The 22,782-nt window shown below is 38.8% G+C and overlaps 2 protein-coding genes across 4 annotated transcripts; one reads left to right on the plus strand and one right to left on the minus strand.

Moving 5' to 3' along the window:
• Nucleotides 1-419: 419 nt before the first annotated feature.
• On the minus strand, nt 420-13,292 carry CENPO (centromere protein O). Of its 3 annotated transcripts, none has more exons than XM_031951452.1 (7): nt 13,205-13,292; nt 12,430-12,529; nt 10,133-10,302; nt 7,579-7,693; nt 6,632-6,891; nt 2,374-2,545; nt 420-1,416 (listed from the first exon to the last, which is right to left on the minus strand). In XM_031951452.1, the coding sequence occupies exons 2-7, from the start codon at nt 12,449-12,451 to the stop codon at nt 1,268-1,270; spliced, it is 888 nt and encodes a 295-aa protein (XP_031807312.1). In that variant the 5' UTR covers nt 12,452-12,529; nt 13,205-13,292; the 3' UTR covers nt 420-1,267. The 3 variants fall into 3 exon arrangements, with proteins under 3 accessions (XP_031807312.1, XP_023350354.1, XP_031807313.1); XM_023494586.2 differs by lacking the exon at nt 13,205-13,292 and adding an exon at nt 12,869-13,153; XM_031951453.1 differs by lacking the exon at nt 13,205-13,292 and adding an exon at nt 12,623-12,771.
• PTRHD1 (peptidyl-tRNA hydrolase domain containing 1) lies at nt 13,195-22,760 on the plus strand. The gene is made up of 2 exons (XM_003757793.4): nt 13,195-13,509; nt 17,413-22,760. The coding sequence occupies exons 1-2, from the start codon at nt 13,216-13,218 to the stop codon at nt 17,581-17,583; spliced, it is 465 nt and encodes a 154-aa protein (XP_003757841.2). The 5' UTR covers nt 13,195-13,215; the 3' UTR covers nt 17,584-22,760.
• The last annotated feature ends 22 nt before the right edge of the window (nt 22,761-22,782 follow it).

Consider the following 22,782-nt stretch of genomic DNA (forward strand, 5'->3'; position numbering starts at 1 on the left):
TTTTTTTTTTTGTTGTTGTTGTTTTTAGGGCTTTGCTCATGAAATTTTAAACAAGGTTTATACCCAAGGAGGAATCCAACATAATGTTTTAAATAATTGCTAAGTTAAGGCTCTGAAGGAAGAAACAGGGTCTGTAATTTGCTGATAATTTCAATGGCTAATTCACTATTGATATAGATTGTAGAACTGGAGATCTTGAAGGCAGCCTGGAGAAATCTGGATTCAAGTCGTTAGGATCTAACATTGCCACTCATAAGTGAGCTCATATGTTTCATTCATTATCTTTTATTAATAATAGCAGGAGCTACTTGTGCCAGTGTTTGCTTATGGGGGAGATGAAACAGTGGAGTCCAGCCGGTGGTCACAATGGAAATGCATATCTATTGGACATAGAATATAAGGCTTTTTGAAAGGTAAGGAAAGCCAGGTTTTCTTAGAGAAGGACTCAGACAAGGATTTAAGGTTCATAGAAAAAGGGATAAACAAAGATGAAGATCTGGGTAATATTTCTTGAGGGAAGGAAGGATTTGGGAATATAGGTGACTAAAGCATCAGAGGGGATATGATTAGGTTGGAGTAGATCCTAGTTTATTTTCTCCCACTAAGGTTTCTCACAGATGGATTAAGAATGCTCTAGCCAGATAGTATTTATTTGATCTACTTATTCCAAATAATCTTTTCTAATTGAATACAACCAAAACAAGACATTAGTTTAGGCTACATTGGTTTATACCACGGACTAATATACACAACATATATACATATTTTTATCCTCTGATAATTTCATTTTCAAAGCCATTTTTGTTCATCTTCATAAGAAAATGAGAAAATAAAAATAATACAAAGTACACAATACAAGTAAAGCTTCCATGAGTTACTGATAGGAGTCTTTGGTTCAATGAACTTTTCCGTCTCCTATCTCCACCAGAATATTCCTCAATGCTTTGTTTCATTTGCTGATATAAAGCAAGTTATCGGCCTCAAAAAGTATTCAGCAAACCATTCTGTCCTCTTACTGTCCAAGCTATCCAAGCACTGGCTGGTCACAACAGCTTAACCTTTAAGATTATTATCTACAGGCTCACAGACTTGTCTTCCCTATAGGCCATTTGAAAAGTTGGGTGTGGCCGTTCACATGCACAGGAAAATTTATGATAGAGAAAGTGTGGAGTCAGAGCCAGAGTCTATCAAATAGTTGTCGGTTCCAAAAGGCATTGAATAATATTGTGCTCCTGATCATTCTGCATGTGTTTTCCAAGGAACAGATTCATCTGCTTCTGGGTATGCTGGATAAACAATCAAAGTTCTTTTCTACTCTCAAAAAAGATTCAAACACCTTATGAAGGGCATTTTTATAGAATAAAGTCACATGTACTGCTCGCTGGTCCTCCCACGAGGCAGGTGTTGCTCCTGTCCCTAAAGAAGAAACATTCCATCCATCAGTTTGGTTTGGTACAAATAAAAGCTCTTTCAGGGAGGTCTACCTCCTGGCCATGGTCAACAAGCTTAAGTGTTGAGAGCTCCAGGAGCTCTTCCAAGGGCATTCACTTAAGACAAAGTAATCACAGAGGGACTTGGCCCACTCAAATCTAAACTTCATAAAAGGTTCAGAATTTCAGCACTAGGTTTTATCTTATTGTTCCTTGTTTCTAGAAGACACGGTGATAGAGCGGGTAGAGAACAAGCTTCGAAGGCATGAAGACCTGGGTTTCAGTCTCCCTCTGACCTATGTGGATTGGGACCTTTGAGCCAAGGCACTAAACCTCTCAGTGCCCTCTTGGCAACTGAGTTGTGAGGAAGGTGCCGAGTTGTACTCCTCCAGGGAGGTTAGCCAATGAAAGCCCAGGGACGCTGCCCTGCCCTCCTGATGATGGCCACTCCACCCCATCAGCCAGCCATAGTATACAGGGTGCGGCATGGCACAGTCCTTTAGTATCTACTCTGTTTCACAATATGGAAGCAGTGTAGTGTAGTGAAAAAATAGATGCTGGAAGCCAGGTGACCTGGGTTCAAATCCCACCTGACGCTAGTTCCTGATATGTCTCTCCCTGGGTCTTAGTGTTCTTATCTGTAAAATGTGGAGGTTGGACCACATAGCTCTGAGCCAAGGAAGCTGTAGACTCTCTTCCACAAAAGTGTCCATGTTTTAATTATGTCTTTCCTTCAGGAAGGGGAGGGGGGAAAAAAAATCAATTAAGATGGTGAAAATCTCAGTTTCTGCACTGCACAGAGCCATTTGTCCCCACTGGAAATTGGTTTCCAAAAGTCTGGCTGATACCCTCTTTTGTATTTAACTTGACCAGGTTATGCTAAAAATTATTATAGTACAAGGAAACTTTTCTCTACATAAATATTTGGGGTCCCAGCTCTTACCTTGATACGTAATTGTGACACTGGTGGGAAGAGTAATTGTGAGATCATGGTACAAAAGCCTGGCACAAAAAGGGAAGGACTCTTCATTGGGGTCCATGGTGTACGTGAATGACAGCAAAGTGCACAGCGAATTTCTCTGCAAGGGCCTGGCCAGGAAAGCTGAAAAGCCACTCTAGGAGAGCAAAGTTGAAAACAAAAACACCAAAGAATAGTATGATTATTATAACTGTAATTCTTCATGATGCTTGAATACACAATACTAAAGATATCAGTGTCTTCATAAAGACACTTATACTGTCTGGATGGGGGGATGGCCAGAAACTGAATAGTGAATTTAAAAAGATGTAATCCAAAAACAGTTTGGGAAACATTTTATTAAGGTAATTCACTTATTCTACATTATCAGTTCATTATCTGTCTGCCTTCTTATGTAACTCCAATTTTTCAGTCCTAGAAACATAGAACACAATGGATATTAATCATTTTTCAAATAAATCAATTGCAAAAGAAAATAAGGGTTATTATTTTCCTTCAGAAAAGTACAAAAATCTTGCTCTATGTTTCTGTATATAAGCAAGGTAAAGAATGAGAAAGTTCAGTGATAAAAATTTAAAAATAGTTTGAGTCTACCCCTGAAAGAGCATCTCTATATGCCAACATGAAATCTAGCTCTCTTCAGTGGGGAAAAAATGATTCTCTGAAACAAGAAATAGGTTAAAAAAAAAAACAAAAAAAAAAAACCCAGGTGAAAAACAATCACAATTTCATTGAAGCAGATGACACAGTGGCATCCAAATTACTAGGAACTGGCTGTAATTTTAAGATGGCTACATTTTTTGACAAAAATTATGCATTTTTGCAGAGTATGTTTCTAGTGGCACTAGTTTGACTCAGAACATTTGACTGGTTTGAATTAGATTGGGCTGGTTTTCCTGTTAGCTGTATGATGTTACCTGTGTGTTACCTGTGTGTTTTTTGTGTCATCAATTCTCTAGTTTTTAAGAACAGACATTTCTCCAAGGAAATGTGCAAAAAACTGTAGCTCTTAAAGAGCAAACTTCAGTTACTGTTAGAGATGTTGTTGTGATGTTAGAGACTGTTGGGGTGATGAAGTCGTGTGGTTCAAGGATAGTTCAAGTCTTGATTAGTTGCAATGAAGAACCAAAAAAAATATTAAAGTTGAAAAAAAAGTCAAGAATTGAAATTTTTGCTTCAAAACATTCAAATTATCATAAAGCAAGTCCTTCAGAGCTGTAGTAATTGACAACTCTATTAGCTTTCTAACATTGGAAGAACCTACCAGTTTTACCAGTTGTAAATATCTAGAATGCTTTTAAGTGATTGCTAAGAAGATAAAACACTTGTTACGGATAAGACAATATGAAGACTGGCATCTTAAAGATGGGAATAAGGTAATTTTTAATGATTCAACTCACTTTTTTCACTTAAGGTTATATAAAAACCACTGTCAAAAACACAACTGAACCTATAGGATCTGGGCATCTTTGTATTCTAAAATGTTTACCCAAAAAATGTTCTGGGGATTTTTGTCTTCCAGAAGTCTTGGCTCCACTGAGGGAATGTTGAATTCTGATAAATACTTTGATATACCAGGTAGATTTATTCCAGAATTACAGAAATTAACAAACGAACTTGGAATATTGCATAATGAATTTACATCATGCCACACACTATGAAAGGTTAAAAATTTACTAAGTGACAATACATAAATATGCTTCAGTGGCCTGGGATCCCCCTTGATTTAAACTTCATTGAAAACTTGGAGGCAATAATCAAGGCTAGATCTAGAAAAATGGGTCAATAGCCAAAATTATATTTAGAAATAGATATTAAAGTCTTGTGAACCCAAAGTCAAATCGTGTAAAACAAGTAACTGAAGCCAAAGAAGGACATGTTGCAAATAAAATTTAAAGTAGTAAAAATTAATAAATGGAATTATTTTACTTTGTCTCATGTAATTCACTATAGAAGCAATGAAAGTTGCAGAGAAGTACATTTAAGCCTTACATAAGGAAAATCTCCTTAACAATTAATTATTCAAAACGGCCACCTTGGGAATGGTAAATTCTGCCTTACTGGAAATCTTCCAGCAAATGTCAGGTGACCCCCTCCTCTGGAATGTTATATTGTAGAAAACATCCTTGTGCAGCTATTGGTTGAGCTAGTTAAGTTCCTGAGATCCTTTTGAATTCTTAATATTTTGTAAAATCACATTTGAATGAGAATGTCTAAGTCAAGGTGACCCTGGGAAAGCAAAAAAGTTGAAGGGGCTTTAATAAAATTAATGATTTTTGTTTTCTGCCTTGCACCTGTCACCTTACTAGCCAGGTTGCTCACAGGGTGAGGAATATTTTGGCTGTAGCTCTCCCAAAGTCCCCCTACCAAACCAGAGAGGAGGCACAAAGTCTGTATTCATGGAGCTCTAGTAGCTGTGTTGTCCCTGATAAAGTCAGACTACCTCAGTGGGGCTCAGTTCCCTCATTCATAAAATAAAGGGTTTGTACTTGATGACCTCTAAATATAGGTGATTGTACTTGATGACCTCTAAATATACACTCTCTATTTCCCTGACTTCTTTTCTCATGATTAAACATTCATTATTCCTTCAAACAATTCTCATGACCTAGATTCAAGGTCTTTCATCATTTTGGTTGCCTCTTATTGATACCCTTCTTAAACCATTATACAAAAAATAGAAACCCCCAAAAGGATGGTTTGATCAGGTCAGAGTACAATAGAGCTACTACTTATTTATTCTTGGAAACCATCTCTCTCTTAAAATTATCCTATACTCATCTAGCTGATTTGGCCCCTTCATTTTTGTTGACACATTTTAACCTGCAGTTATTAATCTTGCAGATCTTTTCCACAGAAACATAATTCCTCCATTTTTTATTTGTGAAGTCTCTTTGTTCAGCTCAAATGCAAGACTTTCCACTTCCTTAACGACTTTCATATTGAGTCAGCCTAATATTCTAACCCATCATGATCTTTTTGGAAACGAATCCAAATATCTAACTCTCCCACCTTGTTTTGTGTCATCTGCAAATCTAATAAGTATTCCCCTTCCTCCCTAAAATTATTCTATCCATGTCATTAATTCAAATGTTAAACAGCACACGATTATTTATAGCTCCTTCCCTGGAGCAAACTACTAGAGATCTCATTCCAAGAAACAGAGAACCATCATTGACTAATCAAGTGGTTCTAGCCATTCAACTAGTTCCAGATCTAAAGAAGTATACTATTATTTGAGAAGAGGAAGGGAAGGAAAGAGAAGAGAATATGTATTTATTTATATAGTGCCAGACATTATGCTGAGCCCTTTATATATAATTATTATCTCATTTGATTCCTACAATAAATCTGTGTGGTGTAGCTACTGTTCTTATTCTCATTTTACAACAGAAAACAAACAGAAGTGAAGTGTTTTGGATCACAGAGCTAATAATTAGTGTCCATAGCTAGATTTGAATTCAGGTCTTCCTGCTTCCTAGTCCAAGTTTGGTCCACACTTCTTCTGCTCCTTTTCTTGAAACTCGCTAATCATTCCTTTCATAACATTTTACAAAGATTTGCCAATAAGTAAAGCCAAGTTGATTGGCTGATAGCTTACAGATTCTATTCTCTTCCTTTTTTTGTCAAGAAATTCTAACACCTGCCCTTTTTCTTATTACCCATGCTTTTTTTTTTTTTTTTTTTTTATATAAGATCGCTGACAGTTAGCAATCACAATTACAAGTTCACAAGCTCTTCTGATACCTTGGGGTAGAAGTCTTGTCTGTATCTCTTGATCCGATTCTTCAAATCTCTACTTATCTTTTAGGTATCAACTCCCCTCATAATGATTTCCTCCCCCCCCCCTTTTCTAGTCCAAAGAGTACATATTGTCCTTGGAAAAGAAAACAAAATAAAATGAATAGTTTTCCTTTCTTTTCCCTTATCTGTCACTATTATTCTATCTACCTTAAAAGCTTGTATTCTTCAAAGTCCCCTTCAAATCACAAGGAAAAAGAGAGTATGACTTCTGATAATCCAACTTCCCTAAAATGCCCCAAAGAAGAAATATGCAGAGAAATGCTTCCTTAACTGCCCAGAATGCCTATTCAGAGGATTGGCCCACTTCCTCAGCAAACTGAGACCTACTAATAATATAGGAAAAAATAGAGATCTCACTTTTGAATGCTGGGCTCACAAAACAGGTTATATACAACTCTTGACTACAGGATCCACACACCTGGACTTGATCTGCCTGGTATTTTCTTCCAGAATATGCATTTAGGTGTTCGCTGAGACTATACACAAAATTTTGAAAATTGGTCTGTAAGTATTTTGCAGCTATCTGTTCCAGGGGTATGAAGACTGGAACTGAATGGCGTTGTATTGTTAGTGGTTTCTTGATGATAACATCCACATAATAGGAATCCAAGATATTTCCCTCAAAAGCAGTGTTGAAGCACAGACAAACCCCTTTCGTGGTCAATCTGCCATTAAGCCCTGAAACAAAGGATGAAATGAGATCTCTCAGTTGATGCTATAGGTTATCACTCCTCCCTTTTGATGCTTTCACTGTATCCAAATAAGGAGTCAAAACGAAGAGAAGACCAGCAGAGCCAGTATATGTGACAACTTCTAAAGAACAAGGTCAATATGAAAAATAAAATATTTATAATGTTCACCCCCTGAGGAAAGTAAAATACTCCATACATGCATGCCACACGAATTTTTCTATATCCCCTTGTGACAGAAAAGGGACAGAATATCTATATTTTAGAGAAAACTGAGGCCTGGAGACTAAAAACTTATGCAATTTAATATACTAAGTCAAGAATAAAACAGAGTTGGGTATATGATAAATAAAATGAATGACGGAATGACTAAATATCCCAAGGGGCTGATATATTTTGATGGGGAACCTAACAGGAGGAATGACAGCTGCCCACAGATATACCTCTAACTGCAGGCACTCAAATGCTAAAAAAAATGCATCTAGAACTATAATAACATGATCACAAAAATATTACAGCTAGAAAGGACTTTATAGGAAAACTCACTTAAATGCTGCTTTCCTCTGTCCCAAACATCTTCTGTATCCCGATTTTTAAAAAGAAGCCCACCCAGGTGAAATGTCTTATCCAAGGTCACTGATCATGGTCAGGATGGAGGAGAGGGGTCAAGCAATACCTGTTAAATGGAATGCCTGAAAGAAAGCTTTAGCTTTTTCCAATTTCATCTCCAAATTTTCCTTACAGTTCTTCAATTCTTCATAGGGCTCTAGGTTAGTGATGGGTATTCTGGCCTGCAAAACAGATTAATGTATTCAAGTATTTAGTATGTGCTGGGCACAGTGGTGGAAATTAAAGGGAAGGCAACAAACATACAGTCCTTGCTTTCCAGAAGTTTAGAATCTAAAAAAGCATTCGAATTGATATTTAACATTTATTACACACAAACACTGGAGATACAATAACAATAAAGCTGATCTGTGGCTTCAAGAAGTTTACATTCTATGCGGATGGTGGAAGACAATGTGTAAAAATAAGGTAGCCTAAAACAAGGTGGTAATAATTCCTACAGTATTTTATTGTAGAGTACTTCATGGTTTGCAAAACACCTTGCATATTAATTCATCTGATCCTCGGGACACTCGTGAGTTAGATAATACAGCAATTATCCCTCTTAAAGATAAGGGAAGTGAGCCTTGTAAGTTAAACACCTAACGACCTAAGTGTCAAGAGGTAGGGCCCAAGTCCTCCAGATCATGCCTCTAAACCTATCAGGGCTCTGTCCCTCTACACTGCTTTGCTGTGTGATCCCATCAACTCCTGTGGATTTAAGCCTCACCTCCTGCTGATGACTTTTCCCCTTTCTTCCCCTGCTGACCCTCCCATGCTGCCTTCCGGACTCCTCTAACAGCATTCTGTCCAGGTCCTCAGGTTCACAGCTACGGCACCCCAGATCCTGGCTATCGCTCACCGCCTAACCCATCCCCATCCAAACTCTAAGGGTTATCGATTTCACCTTTGCAACTTCTCCAAAAGGCCCCTTCTCTCCTCTTTTGACATTGCCACCATTGTAGTACAGCCCTTTGTCATATCAGGCCTGGATTGTTGCCATAGCCTGGTGGTAGGTCTGCCTGCCTCAAGCCTTTCCTGTTCCAATCCATCCTCTATTCAGGCACTGAAATGATTTTTCTATATCATAAGTTGGATCACATCACCCTCCACTCGGCACAAACTCCACTGGCTCCCACAGGATCAAAGACAAAATGCCTTGATGGACATTTAAAACCCATCATGACCTCACCCCATTCTACATTTCCAGGTTCCTAAGACCTAATTCCTCTGCCAGTACTACTGGATCTCCTGCCACCGGCCTCTGGCTACTCCACAAACAAGAACCCCCCCTCAGCTCAAAGCACATTTTCTGGCTGCCCCATGCCTGCCGCATGCTCCCTCATCTGCTCCAATTACTGACCTGCTGATTGCCTTTAAAATTCCAACTAAAATCTCATTGTCTATAGCAAGTCTTTCTCAATTCCTCTTAATGCCAGGGTTCTCCCTCTTTTAATCATTTCCTATTTATTCTGTATATTATTTGTTTGTATATGTGTTTGCTTGTTGTCTTCCCCACCTTAAGGACCAGAACTGTTTTTTGCTTCTTTTTGCATCCCCAGAGCTTAACAAAGTGCCTGGACTACAATGGACACTTAATAGATAATTACTGACTGCCGGCTGGCTGCTAAGGCAGGAATTATGAAATAAAGGAAAGAAACAGCAAACCATTCCACAAAATCTGAGGATACAAGAGAAAAAAGGGAACGAAGATGGGGAAAAATAAATTAAATCAGAGAAGGCTTCACAGAATAGCTGAACTTTGAATTAAAGGGGAAAAAAAGGGGGATTTGGAAACACAGAGATGAGGAATAGATATATTCCAAGCACAGGGATTGGCCTGGAAACCCCATTCACCTATAGAGTTTGGGTGCCTTTGATCATAAACTTGAAACAGTTTTTGTGAAGAACTCACTGACTACATCATTAATGTTTAACAAACATCAGGCATACATAAAAGCTGTATGGGTATGGGTTAGAATTATCAGGCACTCAGTTTTTGAGAAGATAAAAACAATTTCATAAACTTGCTTTCATAAATATATATATATATATATATATATATATATATATATATATATATATGAAAAAGGTATCATTTATAAAAAACAATTCCTTAGGTTGTGATTACAGTATAAAATATAAAAACTATTTTTTAAAACTCAAGATCTAGAGCTGTAAATGAGATTAAAGTTTTAATACCACATCTATATAATGAACTTTTTGGGAGGTTGGGAGGGTGGGGTATGGAGAATAAGAGGAGAAAATCCATACCTGTGATTTCATTTTCCCCGATTCATTTCATGATGGTTGATCAATTCTCTGCTACAGGTTTTGAGCACCTAGAGTTTTCCTGATTCCAAATCTGGCCCCATAACAACTAAGCCCGGCTGTCTTCACATTTTCTAATGTCCTTCTCCCAAGAGCTACTATTAAATACTCTTTTAGGGGTTTTCTTATGTGAAGCAATTAAGGTTAAATGACTTGCTAAGAATCACACAGCTAGTCAGTGTCAAGTGTCTGAGAACAAACTTGAGCCCAGGTCCTCTGGACTCCCGGGCTGGTGCCCTATTCACTGCACCACCTACCTGGCCACCACCTATTAAGTATTAAACTCTACTCACACTGGCTTCCTGTAGCTTTACTTTAGTCTTCAGTTCATCCCGAAGTTTTCTCAGCTTAAGGATCTTCCCTTCCAAGTCACTTTCTGTATCCTCCAGTTCCTGGTGCCGCTCTTGTCTCCTGGTTGATCTCTGTTCAGAAGCCTCCAGTCTTTCCAGCTGATATAAAATACCTGTGAGTGAAAAGACTTTCAGAAGAAACAAAAACTAGTGGGAAAGTATGGGGAAAGTTTTTTATCGCCCAGTAGAATGCCAAGTTTCTCCAGCCCAATAACACCAGTGTTAATAACAATACACCTAAAAGTTGAAAAGGTAGCATGTCAAAAAGATTAAGCAATTATTGTAAAAAAATTTTTTCCTTTAAAAAAAAAAAAAAATGTGATCTTTATGTTTGTTGCATTCCTATTTGTGTAATCTAATATTTCCAGGTCTTAGTTTCCTTCTTTGGGAAATGAGAAAGGTGGCCTTGTTGATCTCTAATGTCCCTTCCACCTCTAAATTCAGGATTTATGTTTAATGGAAATCTGTGTTGGGAAATTTGATTTATGAGCTTTTCTACAACAATTATTTCATTAAAATGTGGATTATATATCTACCCTTTATCCTTGGAGAAATTTCTTGTCCACTATTAAAAAAAATTATCTTTCAGTCTCAAAGTGCCTAAGGGATGCCCAGTTTCCATGGAAGATTTTATTATGCTCCTTCAATTTTGAAGATGTTACTCCCTAGCCAAGAGTATGCACTGAGAATTATTTTTCCACAAATAGGGTACATGTGTATTCAATTCAAAAAGCATGTATTCAAGTGCTAATTATGTTGCATGATTCTATGCTAGGTGCTTGTTCTACAGATTCAGAAAGCAGCTTACATTCTAATGAAGAAAAACATAACCAGGTAAATAAATACAAGTATATAAAATCACTTTTTTGGCAGAGAGGAAGATAACTGTGGGGAATTCAAAAGGAGGCATCCAAGAACAGAAGTGAGATAGTAAACATTTCAGGGATAGGGATGTGGTGTGGTGGTGGAACAGTCTGTGCAAAGACTCAAGCACAGAAGGAAGAAACAGAATGTCATTTATAGAGGACAGTTAAATAGGACACTTTGGATGGAATATGGAATACCTGAGAGTAATATTTAATCAGCCTGGAAGATGGACACGAGTGAAATTGTTAAGAGGACTTTAGAGGTCAAATTAATAAGTCTATAGTTTTATCTAGAGAAAAAATATAGCTCCTAACCACTGGAGCTACCTAGTCAGACTGCATTTTTCTTGCACAGCATAATTATGGAAATATGCATAGAAGAACTGCACATGTTTAACATATAATGGATTACTTGCTGGCTAAGGGAGAGTGGGAGGAAGGAAGAAAAAAACGGAACACAAGGTTTTGTAAGGGTGAATGCTGAAAACTATCTTTGCATATATATATATATATATAAAATAACTTTTTTTTTTATTTAATAGCTTTTTATTTATCGGTTATATGCATGGGTAACTTTACAGCATTAACAATTGCCAAACTTCTTGTTCCAATTTTTCACCTCTTACCCCTCAACCCCTCCCCCAGATGGCAGGATGACCAGTAGATATTAAGTACATTAAAATATAAATTAGATACACAATAAGTATACATGACCAAAACGTTTATAATAACTTTTTATTGCCAGAACCCATGCCAGGGTAATTTTTTTTACAACATTATGACTTGCACTCACTTCTGTTCCGATTTTTCCCCTCCCTCCCTTTACCCCCTCCCTCCACCCCCTCCCCTAGATGGCACGCAGTCCTATATATGTTGAATATGTCCTAGTATATCCTAGATACAATATACGTGTGCAGAACTGAACAGTTCTCTTGTTGCACAGGGAGAATTGGATTCAAAAGGTAAAAATAACCCGGGAAGAAGAACAAAAATTCCTTGCATATATTTTGAAAATAAAAAGCTATTATTTAAAAAAAAATAAAACGTTGAACATCAAGGGGATTGCATCACACACCAGCAACACAATTCTGAAAACGTGTCGACTTTCACCTTAGATCTGCTTTTAATTGGAGGAATTCTTAAAAACCGTGGAATGTAATGGAAGGTGCATTAGCCTTGATCTGGGTTTAGGATTCTAATCTAACTCTCTACGACCTTAGGTAACCTAAATCCCTTGTCCTCTGCGGGTCTGTTTTCTCACTTCTCAAGGGAAAGGACTGCCCCAGATGCCCTCCAAGGTCCTTTCCGGCTCTCATAAACTACGATCAAACTGGGCCCGGGCCAGGAGAGGACCCATGTCCTCCTTAGACTCACCATGTCTCTGGGAAGCTGCCATGGGCCCTCCCGCTCCCAGAGGCTGTTTGTTTTGTTTAGAAGACACCTAGATGACGGAGAACGTCCCCCGAATTCCAAGCTGAGGAAGAGGAAAATAAAATGACACCCTTTCTTTAGGTATGAACAGTTACCCCCGTTCAAATAAACTGTCATACTTATAAACACCGTCTACCCATGTGATGCTCATCTCGACCCGATGAGGGCAGAAGGCTGACGCGGGACGGAGCGCCGGATTCTGGGGCCCGGGCCGCGGGGTGAGGGAGAGGGCCCGAAGGATCAAAGCCCCCAGCGGGGAATGCAGGGGCTTCGTGGCCCCGAGCAAATGACGTAAACTCTCGGAGCCTCCGTTTCCCCCGCGGGGAAACTGGGTAATGGGGCTCTGAGGTTCCAAAGAGAGGAGGAGGGGAAAAGTGCAAACCTTCACGCGGCGCAGGCTACAGTTACAGGGAGTGTTAGTCTCATTTTAAAAAGGAAGAAAAGCAGCAATTCGGAGAGGTATTCGTAAGGGCAAGAAGCAGGTTTTAATGGCAGCTCTTCGTGCGGATCTTTTCCTCCCTTCTCGGGCAGAGATAGCAGGACTCACAACACCCAATTTCGGCGACTTTCAGAAGCGAATGAATTTAGATTCCCGCCGCCAACTCCTTTAAAACGGGCTCATCCTCCCGACATGCCTAGCGTACTTACCGTACAACAATATGGCGGCTTCCAGGACACCGGCTCCTCCCCGTTCTTCCGATATGCCTAGCGTACTTACCGTACAACAATATGGCGGCATCCCGGACATCGGCTCCTCCCCGTTCTCCCGATATGCCTTGGGGAGTGGATGACTCTTTTCCGCCGGCTGGGAAGATGGCAGCTCCCGTTGAGGCAGTTCAGCCACTAGTGCAGTATTTGGTTCTGCGAGGGGACTTGGCGCGGGCTCCATTTTCCTGGCCGTTAGGCGCGCTGGTAGCGCAGGGGTGTCATGCGGCCGTCGCAGCCCTTCACGCCCACCGCGACCACCCAAAAACGACCGCTTATCTCCAGGATCTGGGGAGCATGCGCAAAGTAGTGCTTGAGGTGCGGAAACCCTGGAATGGAGGGGTGGGGGGGTGGGGAAGGTTGCCTCATGGCCGGAAACGGAAGGGGCAGAACGCCGCGGCTTTCTTTTTGAGACTCGGCCTTCTCTAGCGGGGGCGGGGACCGGACCCGCTGTTCTCTGTGCTGTGCTGGGAAGGAAAAGCGGCTGGGGCTGTGCGCTGTCAGGCCGCCCGGCCTGCCTAATGTTTTGGTTCTTCGGACGGCGACCGTGGTGTGTCTGCCCGGCAGCCGGAGCCTTGCGGAGTGATGGGGGTGGGGGGGGGGGGGGGGGATGGGGTGTTTGACGCGAGGCTCCTGATGCGGCGAACGACCGCAGTTCTAGAATCGAGCGCTTAAATGCAGGATAGAAACACGTGACTGTTGAAAGGGGTAAAACACTAACACCTGAAGGGGGCGTGTGGGACGCGGAGCTGCCAGAGAGTGAGTGGAAATAAAAGGAGGAACTTGAGAGAGAGGGACGGAGATTCGGGGCTCCCCTAAAGTTTTAATTGGGAAAAGGTTGTACGAGGAAGGATAGGTCTTAAGTTCAGAAGTAAATATAAATCCTTGAATTTCTGCTTATAGAGCATCTCAATATAGACGGTACAATAAGCAGCTAGATTAGGACTGGAGTTCTGGAGAGATGAGGGCTAGGCTTGTAAAACATGTTAATCCCCTCTGCATGAACAATATAACGATTGGAAGTTGATAATATCAAAGAAAAAAGAGGACAGCCTCAGATCAGAGCCCAGGGAATCACATAAACATAAGAAGCTGCACGTGGATAATGGTTTTATAAAATAGCGGCTTTAAACTCCTTCCAATTGGACCCTTTTTCGCTGAGAAATTTTTGCATGACCTCACTTATAAAGTATATAATAGGTATGCAAATCAAATATTTATTGATAATTATAATTTCACTAACCCTCAATGATAGGATCCTCCTAGTTTAAGAAGCTTTGTTGAGAGTTATCAGGCATGAAGAAAACTATTATAATCAGAGTAAAGAGTACAATAGACTGAGAAAAGACAAGAACAGTGAGAACTGAAAAAACAAGGTCATTGTATTTATAAAGATAGGAGGTAACCTTGGAGAAAGTAGCTTATGGAGTGGTCAAAGCCATGAGGTCAGATTGCAAGAAAATGAGATGGGAAGAAAAATGGTGGCAATGAGTTTTTACAGCTTTTTTCAATAAGTTTGATTGTGAAAGAGAGGTAGATTGATAGCTTGAAGGAGGGATAGAGTCGTTACAATTTTTAAGGATTGGAGAGTAGTGAGCAAAGTTGTACTGTGAGTAGTAGGGACATCAGGAAAAATGTTGAAAATTAGGCAGAGGAAAAGATCAAAAGGACAAGCTCAAAGAGCTGTGATTTAAGTATAGGTAGCTCTCCATGGTGACCTCATTTCAGGGAGTGGAAGAAGAAAAAAAGGTTGTGCTGGTCATTTGAATAGAGAAAGATTAGAATAGTTATGGTACAATTAGTCAAAAGAAGTGTTGTGTACTGATGAAACTCCTTGGGAATTTTATTTCATTCTAAAATTTGTAAGCGGGAGTGAAGGCAAATTATGTCAATAATTCGTGATTGGGCATTTGAAAAAGTATGAACAAGGAGGGGACGTGGGATCCAGGAGTTCAAGTATTTATTAAATACCTGTCCTTTGAGAAGCATCGAACAAAGTGATGAGGATACAGAAACAAAAGTACCTACTTTCATGGAGCTTATATTCTTTTGAATAGTCACAAAATTTATATAGAAAAACATATTTAGTAGTGTAATATGAAGAGAATATGGAATTACTAGGAATCAGTATCAGAATAGTATCAGAAAGGATTTCTCATAGAAAGTGGTACCAGATATGAGCTTTGAAGGAAACAAAAGGTTCTCAGAGGTAGATGAGAGAGTTTAGTCCAGCCATTTAAAACAACCTGTGGAGAAGCATGGAGGAGCAAAATTACATACCAAGTTTAACAAATAGCCAAGTTTGACTGGTTTATTTAACCTAAATCTAGAAAGATATTTTGGTAGCATACTCTTAGGTTTGAATGCTAATAATTTTATCCTAGAGATAAAATCCACTGCAGAGATCCACTGATGCCTCATGAACGGGAGACAAATATGAGGTAGATCTGTGCTTTAGATTGAGAATAAATATCCAAGAAAAAAAAAAGATACTTAACAATTGTCAATGCTACCTCCATATTTTTCACACTAGTTCTCTTCATTCACATAATCATCACCCTCATTTAGATTATATCGCACCCTACCTCATCACTTCACCAAACCATCTCCCACAGAGCTGCCAAAATATCAATTTTTTCTAAAATTCAATTCACATCCTTGACTTTGGTTAGTTTTAGCCAAGTTTGACATAGGTACATTGAAATCCCAATTTTACTGTTAATTCTTCATTTAAATTGACTAGCTTTTCCTTTTAAGTATTATGATATATACCATTTGGGCATATTTATTATATGTCTATAATGCCTCTAAGCATCATCTGCTTTTATTATTTGCTTTTTAAAAGTTCAGTTGAAGCTTAATATATTTTGCCCTGTAGTAGGGTAGAAAAAAAAGAAGAAACAGAAGAATATGAACCTAAGTCAAGAGAGCCCTAGCTCTCTTATATAACCTTTGTTTGAAAGTCTCTACCTAAAGTTTGTTTTCTTATTCAAAAAACATGTTTTTAGATTCTGCTTTCTAATCTATTTTGCTATTCTCTATTTTATGGGTGTTTATGCCATTCAGATTCAGTTATGATTGCTAATTGTCTAGTTCTCCCTAATCTATTCTTTTATACTTTTTTCTCTATGTGTCCCTCTCCTGGTCTTTATTTCCCCCATCATACTCCAGCCTCTGAAGAAAGTTTATTATGCTTATAACTAATCTTTCCTTAAATTCCTGTTTATTCTTCCCATCCCTGTCTTCTCTTATGTCCCAATATGGAAAAAAATCCTGGGGGAGTGATTCTCTAAGTTTTGGGAAGAGACCCCCCGTTAAATTTTTCTTTGTTGAGAGCTGTAATTTAAGAGGAGAAAATATATTTCTTTAAATGTCCTTCTATAATAGGTGGATTTGGGATTGTGGATGATATGGAACTTGTGTAACAGTAATTTCATCAATTGTAGATACCCTTCTGGAAAGAAGTAAACTCATTTTTCTCGCCCCCCCCCCCCCCCCCCCGGCAATTGGGGTTAAGTGACTTATCCAAGGTCACACTGCTAGGAGGTATTAAGTGTCTGAGGTCAGATTTGAACTGAGGTTCTCCTAACTTCAGGACTGGTACTCTTTCCACTGTACTACCTAGCTGCTCCTTGTTGTGGCTTTCTTATAGAAAAGGAAATAAAACCTCAAATAGGAACAGCTTGCACATCAGTAGCTGTAGAGGGCTGGAACTATTGAGTTGATGCACTGAGGTCGGGACTGCTGAGCGCTTGAGGCTAACTTCTGATTGGATGATACTCTATGGGCATATGCTTTGGAAAATGGTCCTTTCCACTATCCATATTGGCTCAATGATTGGTGTACAAAGGATTGTAGGAGGGACTAAGGGGTGGAGAAAAGCTAGCTAGGGACACTCTTGGCAGTAGATGGGCGGTCACGGATATTCTGCTTCCATCCTGTTCGATCCTGGGTAAAGGGACCAAGAACAAAGATTGAGGACTTTTGCTTATCCTGACTCCGGCTGATTCTGGGGTGTCCCGGGTGCTAGCGTGGTCGTTACAAGTAGCAAACTGGAATTAGAATCTAGGGTCTTCCCAGGCCTTCTTCTTTAGTATAACTTGGTTCTTTGATTTTAGAAAGTAGGGACAGTGTTTTATAGCCCTTTGAGTCTCCCTGGATGAACCTTTTGACTTAGGTTCATATTCTTCTGTTTCTTCTTTTTTTTCTACCCTATTACAGGCTCCAGATGAGGTTGCTTTGATGACACTGGCTGAGACCCTAAAACAGAACAACGTTGACTATATATTGTGGCTGGAGCAGCCAGAGAACATTGCTACCTGTATAGCTCTTCGGCCTTACTTCAAAGGAGAAGTTAACACATATTTAAGGAAATTCAAGTTACTGAAGTAATCCTATGTGTCAGAGCCGTTTTGGACAAATGGGACCTAGAAAGTGCGTGATATCCATCTCTTGGCATCTCTGCAAAAACTGCATCAACAGCTCAATGATAGATTCCCACCTTTGCCCTTAGTACTGGCAGTTTCTTTAGGGGTACTTGTAAGGAAATTGATTCTCTAGTAAATTTCAATTAATAAACAATTGCTCTTTCTTCAAAGACAGTTAAGATGAGTGACACCAGGTTCTTCGAATCACTTTGTGACTTGACCAGGTGCTTATTGACTCAGAACTCTGGCTGGGTGGCCTTTCAACACATTTTTAGAGTTTGATGTAAGTAACTGTTATCCTAGGAAAAGAAGAACTCTCTCTAGTCTTATTTTTCAAATTATACCTGATTATGATATGATATTATAATGAGGATAACTTTGATCCATGTAGTACTTTTAATATTTCAAATCAGATCACAGGATTTGAGTTAAAAGTTAACTTGGAACTCAACTAGTTCAAGAGATTTTACTCCCTTTTCCCCCCATTGTGGAAAAGTCTGAAGCTTGTAAACCCTTTCTCAGATTGTTTTTAAATGCATAAAAATATACAAGATTCCAAATGAAACCAAGTATATCCAAATATAATTAATCACTTATTTAAAAGTTCATGATTTCAACTGATCTAATCCAACTCTGACATTTGATATGAGTTAATAGTCTGAGAATTTAGGTAATTTGTCCAAAGTTACACAGTAATATCCCAAATTCAAACTGAGGTCCTCTGAAGGCAGATATCATGTTTTTCACTCTTTCCTAAGTGCTTTCATTTGCATTTTCATTGATTTGGCTCTTTGTTGACAGAAATTGCTTGTACTTACCCTCTCAATAGAGGACTCTCAAATATAATTTCACAGTTATGTTCTTGAATTGTTTATTTTCAGCTGCCACTGTGTATATTGTAGATAAATATTTTATTGATGCTTTCTAAAAAACACCTTCTCAACCCCAGCACTCAGAACACCTCTTGTAAAATGATCACATTGTCCATTTCTGACAATCTGTTCTTTATGCACAAAAGGTGGAAGCCAGGATAAAATTGAACTTGTAACAGGATCAGGATAACTAGAGAGGAAAGGGAGGCCAGAGCAGGGATGGAAAATCAAAGTAGAGGGACTGGAAGTTAGTAAGTGGGTAAAGACTAAGTTGTGGTCAATAGAATTTCTGCATTGGGAAGATCTAGGGTAAGCCTATTTCAGTCAATCTATTGACAAGCACTTACTGCTTATTCATTCTTTTGCTGCATGTCAAGTGCTATTCTAAGCAATGAGGGAATTAAATCGTGGTCAAGGAGTTCTTCTAATTAGAAGAGACAATATGCAAAACATTAAGTTAACACACGAGGCATAGTACAAATGTATAGTATAGATAGTATAAAACATTAAGTTTACATACAAGGTATTCTCAGAGAGAGGGCACTAATGGAGGGGTGGAGGAAGAGATTACCACTAGGAGGGAGGGGTTGGGAGCTAACTAGGAAAGGATACACAAGGTGAAATTTGAGCTGAATCTTGAAGGAAAGCTAAGAGACAGAAGGGAAGACAATGAAACAGCAAGACTAATACTGCTAGTTTTTAGACTACTTGGAGGGAAAGAAAGTGTAAAGAAAACTAGAAAGTTAGGAAGGAACCAGGTTGTAATGAAAAACTTTAAAAGTTAAGCAAAATTTTGTTGACTGGAGTTTACTGAACAGGGAAGAGCGATATTGTCAAACTTAAGCTTTTAAAAGTAAGATAATTTTGGCAACCCAGTAGAGGTTGCTGTAGGATGGGGAGAGACTTAAAAGCCAAGAGACTAACCAGCAAGTTGTTTTAATAGTTTAGACATGAGATGATGAAAGCATTCATCAAAATGGTGGCTGTATAAGTGGAAAGGAAATGGACCTTTGAAATGTTGCAAAGGTAGAAACAAGACTTAGCAACAGATTGGAGATAGATTGGGTGAGTGAGGGGTGTTGAGGATACACTGATGTGAATCTGCTTGACATGGATATGGTGCTTCTCTCAATAGGAAAGTTTAGGAAAGGGGATATGTTAAGTTTGAGATGCCCATGTGTATGGCTAAGGTTGAAGATACAGGTTATAGGAGATGACGTCAGGATGTTTGAGGGAACATCAATATATATTGAAGATCCTGAATATAAGGGAAGGGTTTAGGGTGGAGAAGATAGGGAGAGTTCTTAAAAGGAATGGGTTTTTAAAGAAATGGCATATATTGTCAATGAGGTCTTAATATGCCTGGATGGAGTCAGTCTGCAGAGAGGGGAAGTTGCCAAATGATACTGCTAGAGGAAGGGTCTAGAAGTGGCAGTGAGGAATAAAGAGTAAGTTTACTTACTTGCTTGGTCAGTTGGTGTCAGGGCAGGAGAAAAAAGTGCATATAATACTGGAGAGAGTGTCTGAAGCTGGGATTGGAACTTAGGAAGATAAATCTTCCTGACCCCTGGCTCAGCACTCTTATGTACAGGATCACATAGCTGTACCCAGAAGATGTCATTTATTCATTTGGTTAGTCCCTGCATCTTATCGCTCAGAACTTGTTACTCTGTTGGCAGTGTCCTTCCTGGTACTCTAGATTGATTATAAGAGGCATTTTGGCTTGCTGATCTTGGACTAGAAATAAGGAGGGAATAATGCTCTCTTCACAATATCAAAAGGTAAGGAATTTCTCCAGTGATGAATTTACAGGAGAAAGTGGATAAGAACTGTACAGAATGGTTAGGCTTACATTGTGTTATATAGTTTGCCTCACTGGAAAGGTAGGATAATAGTTGAGTGTCTGAGAGCAAGGGAACATTGTTTCCTATTAATTTGGCCCACTTAAAAAAAAGTTCTTCAGCATCACTGGGGATACCATCAGTATGAGGACAGCATTCTTTGTATATTGTCTGAAGAAATTACTAGTAATGCACATGAAACATGTATTTAAATTCCTGTGTCCTAGGAAAAGTGATTTCAGACTCATGAAATGACCCTGAATGAAGTTTTTCTTAGTTATTTTCTCTGAATAAAAAATTGGGGTGGAAATTATACCAAATGTACTTTATTGTGATAGAGCTGATCTCTTCAATAGGGATGTTGCCTAGACTATAAGATCACTAATTAGGTGTCTTTCTCTTGCAACACTCTTTTTCTCTTTGTTGCATTAGGGAGTGCATTATTAAACAGTTGCCTTGGAACAGGTCTAGGGACACAGTCCTCAAAGGTTCAGAGCAAGTTGTAGGACATCATCTCCTTAAAGCAAAAGATTACTCCCCTCAACCTTTTCCCATCTCTGCCCTCCATCCCTCAAACCTAGACCCTGCTAATCACATGGATACTTAGCCTCTTGAAACCATAAAGGCTTCCTTTGGTTCCTACAAATGCTTGTTTTTATTAAATGTTATCATTTTCTGTAAGGTTGAGATTGCCTATACTTCTCTTTTGTTTAAAGTATTAGTATAGTGGGTAAACTTCTAACTCAACAATTTCCTCAAAGTTTATAAAGCAACACCTACATTGATTAAATAGGATGCAAGTAAAATCAATCATCTGTGTGTGTCTAAAAACATCCAAGGTAACAAACAACCTCATGGTGATACCTCAATGAATCCAGGAAGTCAAAATCAAAGAATGAGCTCCCATTTTAAAGATGAAAATAATCTGGCTCTGCTGACAAGGAAATGATGAAATCAGCTAGGACTGTTTCATCAAGAAAGGATATTTTTCAGAATTATTTCTGCTATTAAACCTGAATTTTCAGTTAACTGGGATAGGCTTTGGATATTTCTGTAGTTTTCATTGTTTCCATTAATTTATTATGTAGGCAACCCACATTACTGCTAACCCAGGTCGATTCTGTGGCTGAAAAGTGATTTCCTGTGGAATGACAGAAGTGCTATAGGTGCAAGCAATTTTATTTTCCTCAAATTTAGCAATCATTTTAAACTGTACAAACATAAAACAAACAGTGCAACTATAAAAACTTTTAAGGTGACATGCATAATTTAAGGTGCAGCTGGATTGGGATGGGAGAGGTGCTGTCTTATGTTGGCATCTTCTGTATTCTCTACATTTTTTCCTAGTTCCTTATACAAAAGCAGTCAGCCAGGAAACTTCACTTGGAATGCTGAAGTTAGAGTTGAACATCCTGAAGTCTGATTGATTGTACATCCACATGTGACAAACAAAAGAGAAATTCTCCCTTGCCTCCACCCTAGGGTAACAGGGCAATAAGTTGGAGGGTTAGAGTAATGCAGGGCTGGCAGTCAGTAATGCAGGCTGGGGATGAATGGATCAAGGATGAAGTTTGTGAAGAATTTATGGAGGTCATATTTATAATTGAATATTTTGTTTTTGTTTTGTGATTACTACACATTGTTACTTAGCTCTTCATCTTTTCATTCATTACATTTTTCTGAACTAATTATTTTTTATATTAGGTAAAGATAGTTCTAACTGGGGGAAATTGGGTGGGCAGGAGGGTAAGGGCTAAGAAAATGGTTTCTTTAATGATGGAATCTATGTTCTTTGTTCTTAAACATTATTCTTTTGCCCAGAAAGCAGAGGTAGTAGGGGTGGAGAATATCATTTGTTGACCCAGGGAAGCTAATAATGCCATCTCTGGTTCTTTCACAAGGCCATTCTCAAGCTTTCCTATTCTCACAGTGAAATTTCTAAAGGCAGGAAATGGGTTCAATGGATCCCTTATATGGGGGAGGGATAGTACAAAGGAATAAAATTAGCCCTATAGCAGGAGGTAGATTTTTCCCAGCCTGATATAGAAACAATTATGTCTGGATTGGTGGTTAATTCAAATCCTAACCTTAAAACCTGAAAAGTGAGAATTTCTTTGAGAACTAATTTTTCCCTTTATTCAAATAAGAAGCCTATGTAATTTTGACATTTACTCGCAAGAATAGATAGCTCTTAGTACAGTTCTCTGGAACAAGTCAGTTTGCCCCATGGGACTCTTCAATATAGCATAGCTATTGGTTCCCCTTGAAAAAGGGAACGGCACTTTCTGGCAGTGACATTATTGGTTGTAAATTCTTAAAAGTAAATCCATAAATGGCATCACAGTAATTAAAATATTGAAATAGCCAAATGTTTCAGAATTGCAATTCAATCAACAAGTTATATTTTACACAAAGTTTAGAAAAATCAAGTGTGATATTAAAAAGCAGAAA

The sequence above is a fragment of the Sarcophilus harrisii genome, chromosome 2, assembly GCF_902635505.1.
Source record: "Sarcophilus harrisii chromosome 2, mSarHar1.11, whole genome shotgun sequence".
In the NCBI taxonomy this organism is placed as follows: Eukaryota; Metazoa; Chordata; class Mammalia; order Dasyuromorphia; family Dasyuridae; genus Sarcophilus; species Sarcophilus harrisii.

Bases quoted from the DNA above. Each gene is read 5' to 3' on its own strand.
- CENPO (XM_031951452.1), bottom strand. From the start codon at position 12,451: ATGGCAGCTTCCCAGAGACATG. The intron at 6,892-7,578 runs GTATTGCTTGAC...CCTTTGTTTCAG, and splicing joins TCAGGCATTCCATTTAACAG to GGCTTAATGGCAGATTGACC. The intron at 1,417-2,373 runs GTAAGAGCTGGG...TTTCTTCTTTAG, and splicing joins TGTCACAATTACGTATCAAG to GGACAGGAGCAACACCTGCC.
- PTRHD1 (XM_003757793.4), top strand. From the start codon at position 13,216: ATGGCGGCATCCCGGACATCGGCTCCTCCCCGTTCTCCCGATATGCCT. The intron at 13,510-17,412 runs GTGCGGAAACCC...ACCCTATTACAG, and splicing joins TGCGCAAAGTAGTGCTTGAG to GCTCCAGATGAGGTTGCTTT.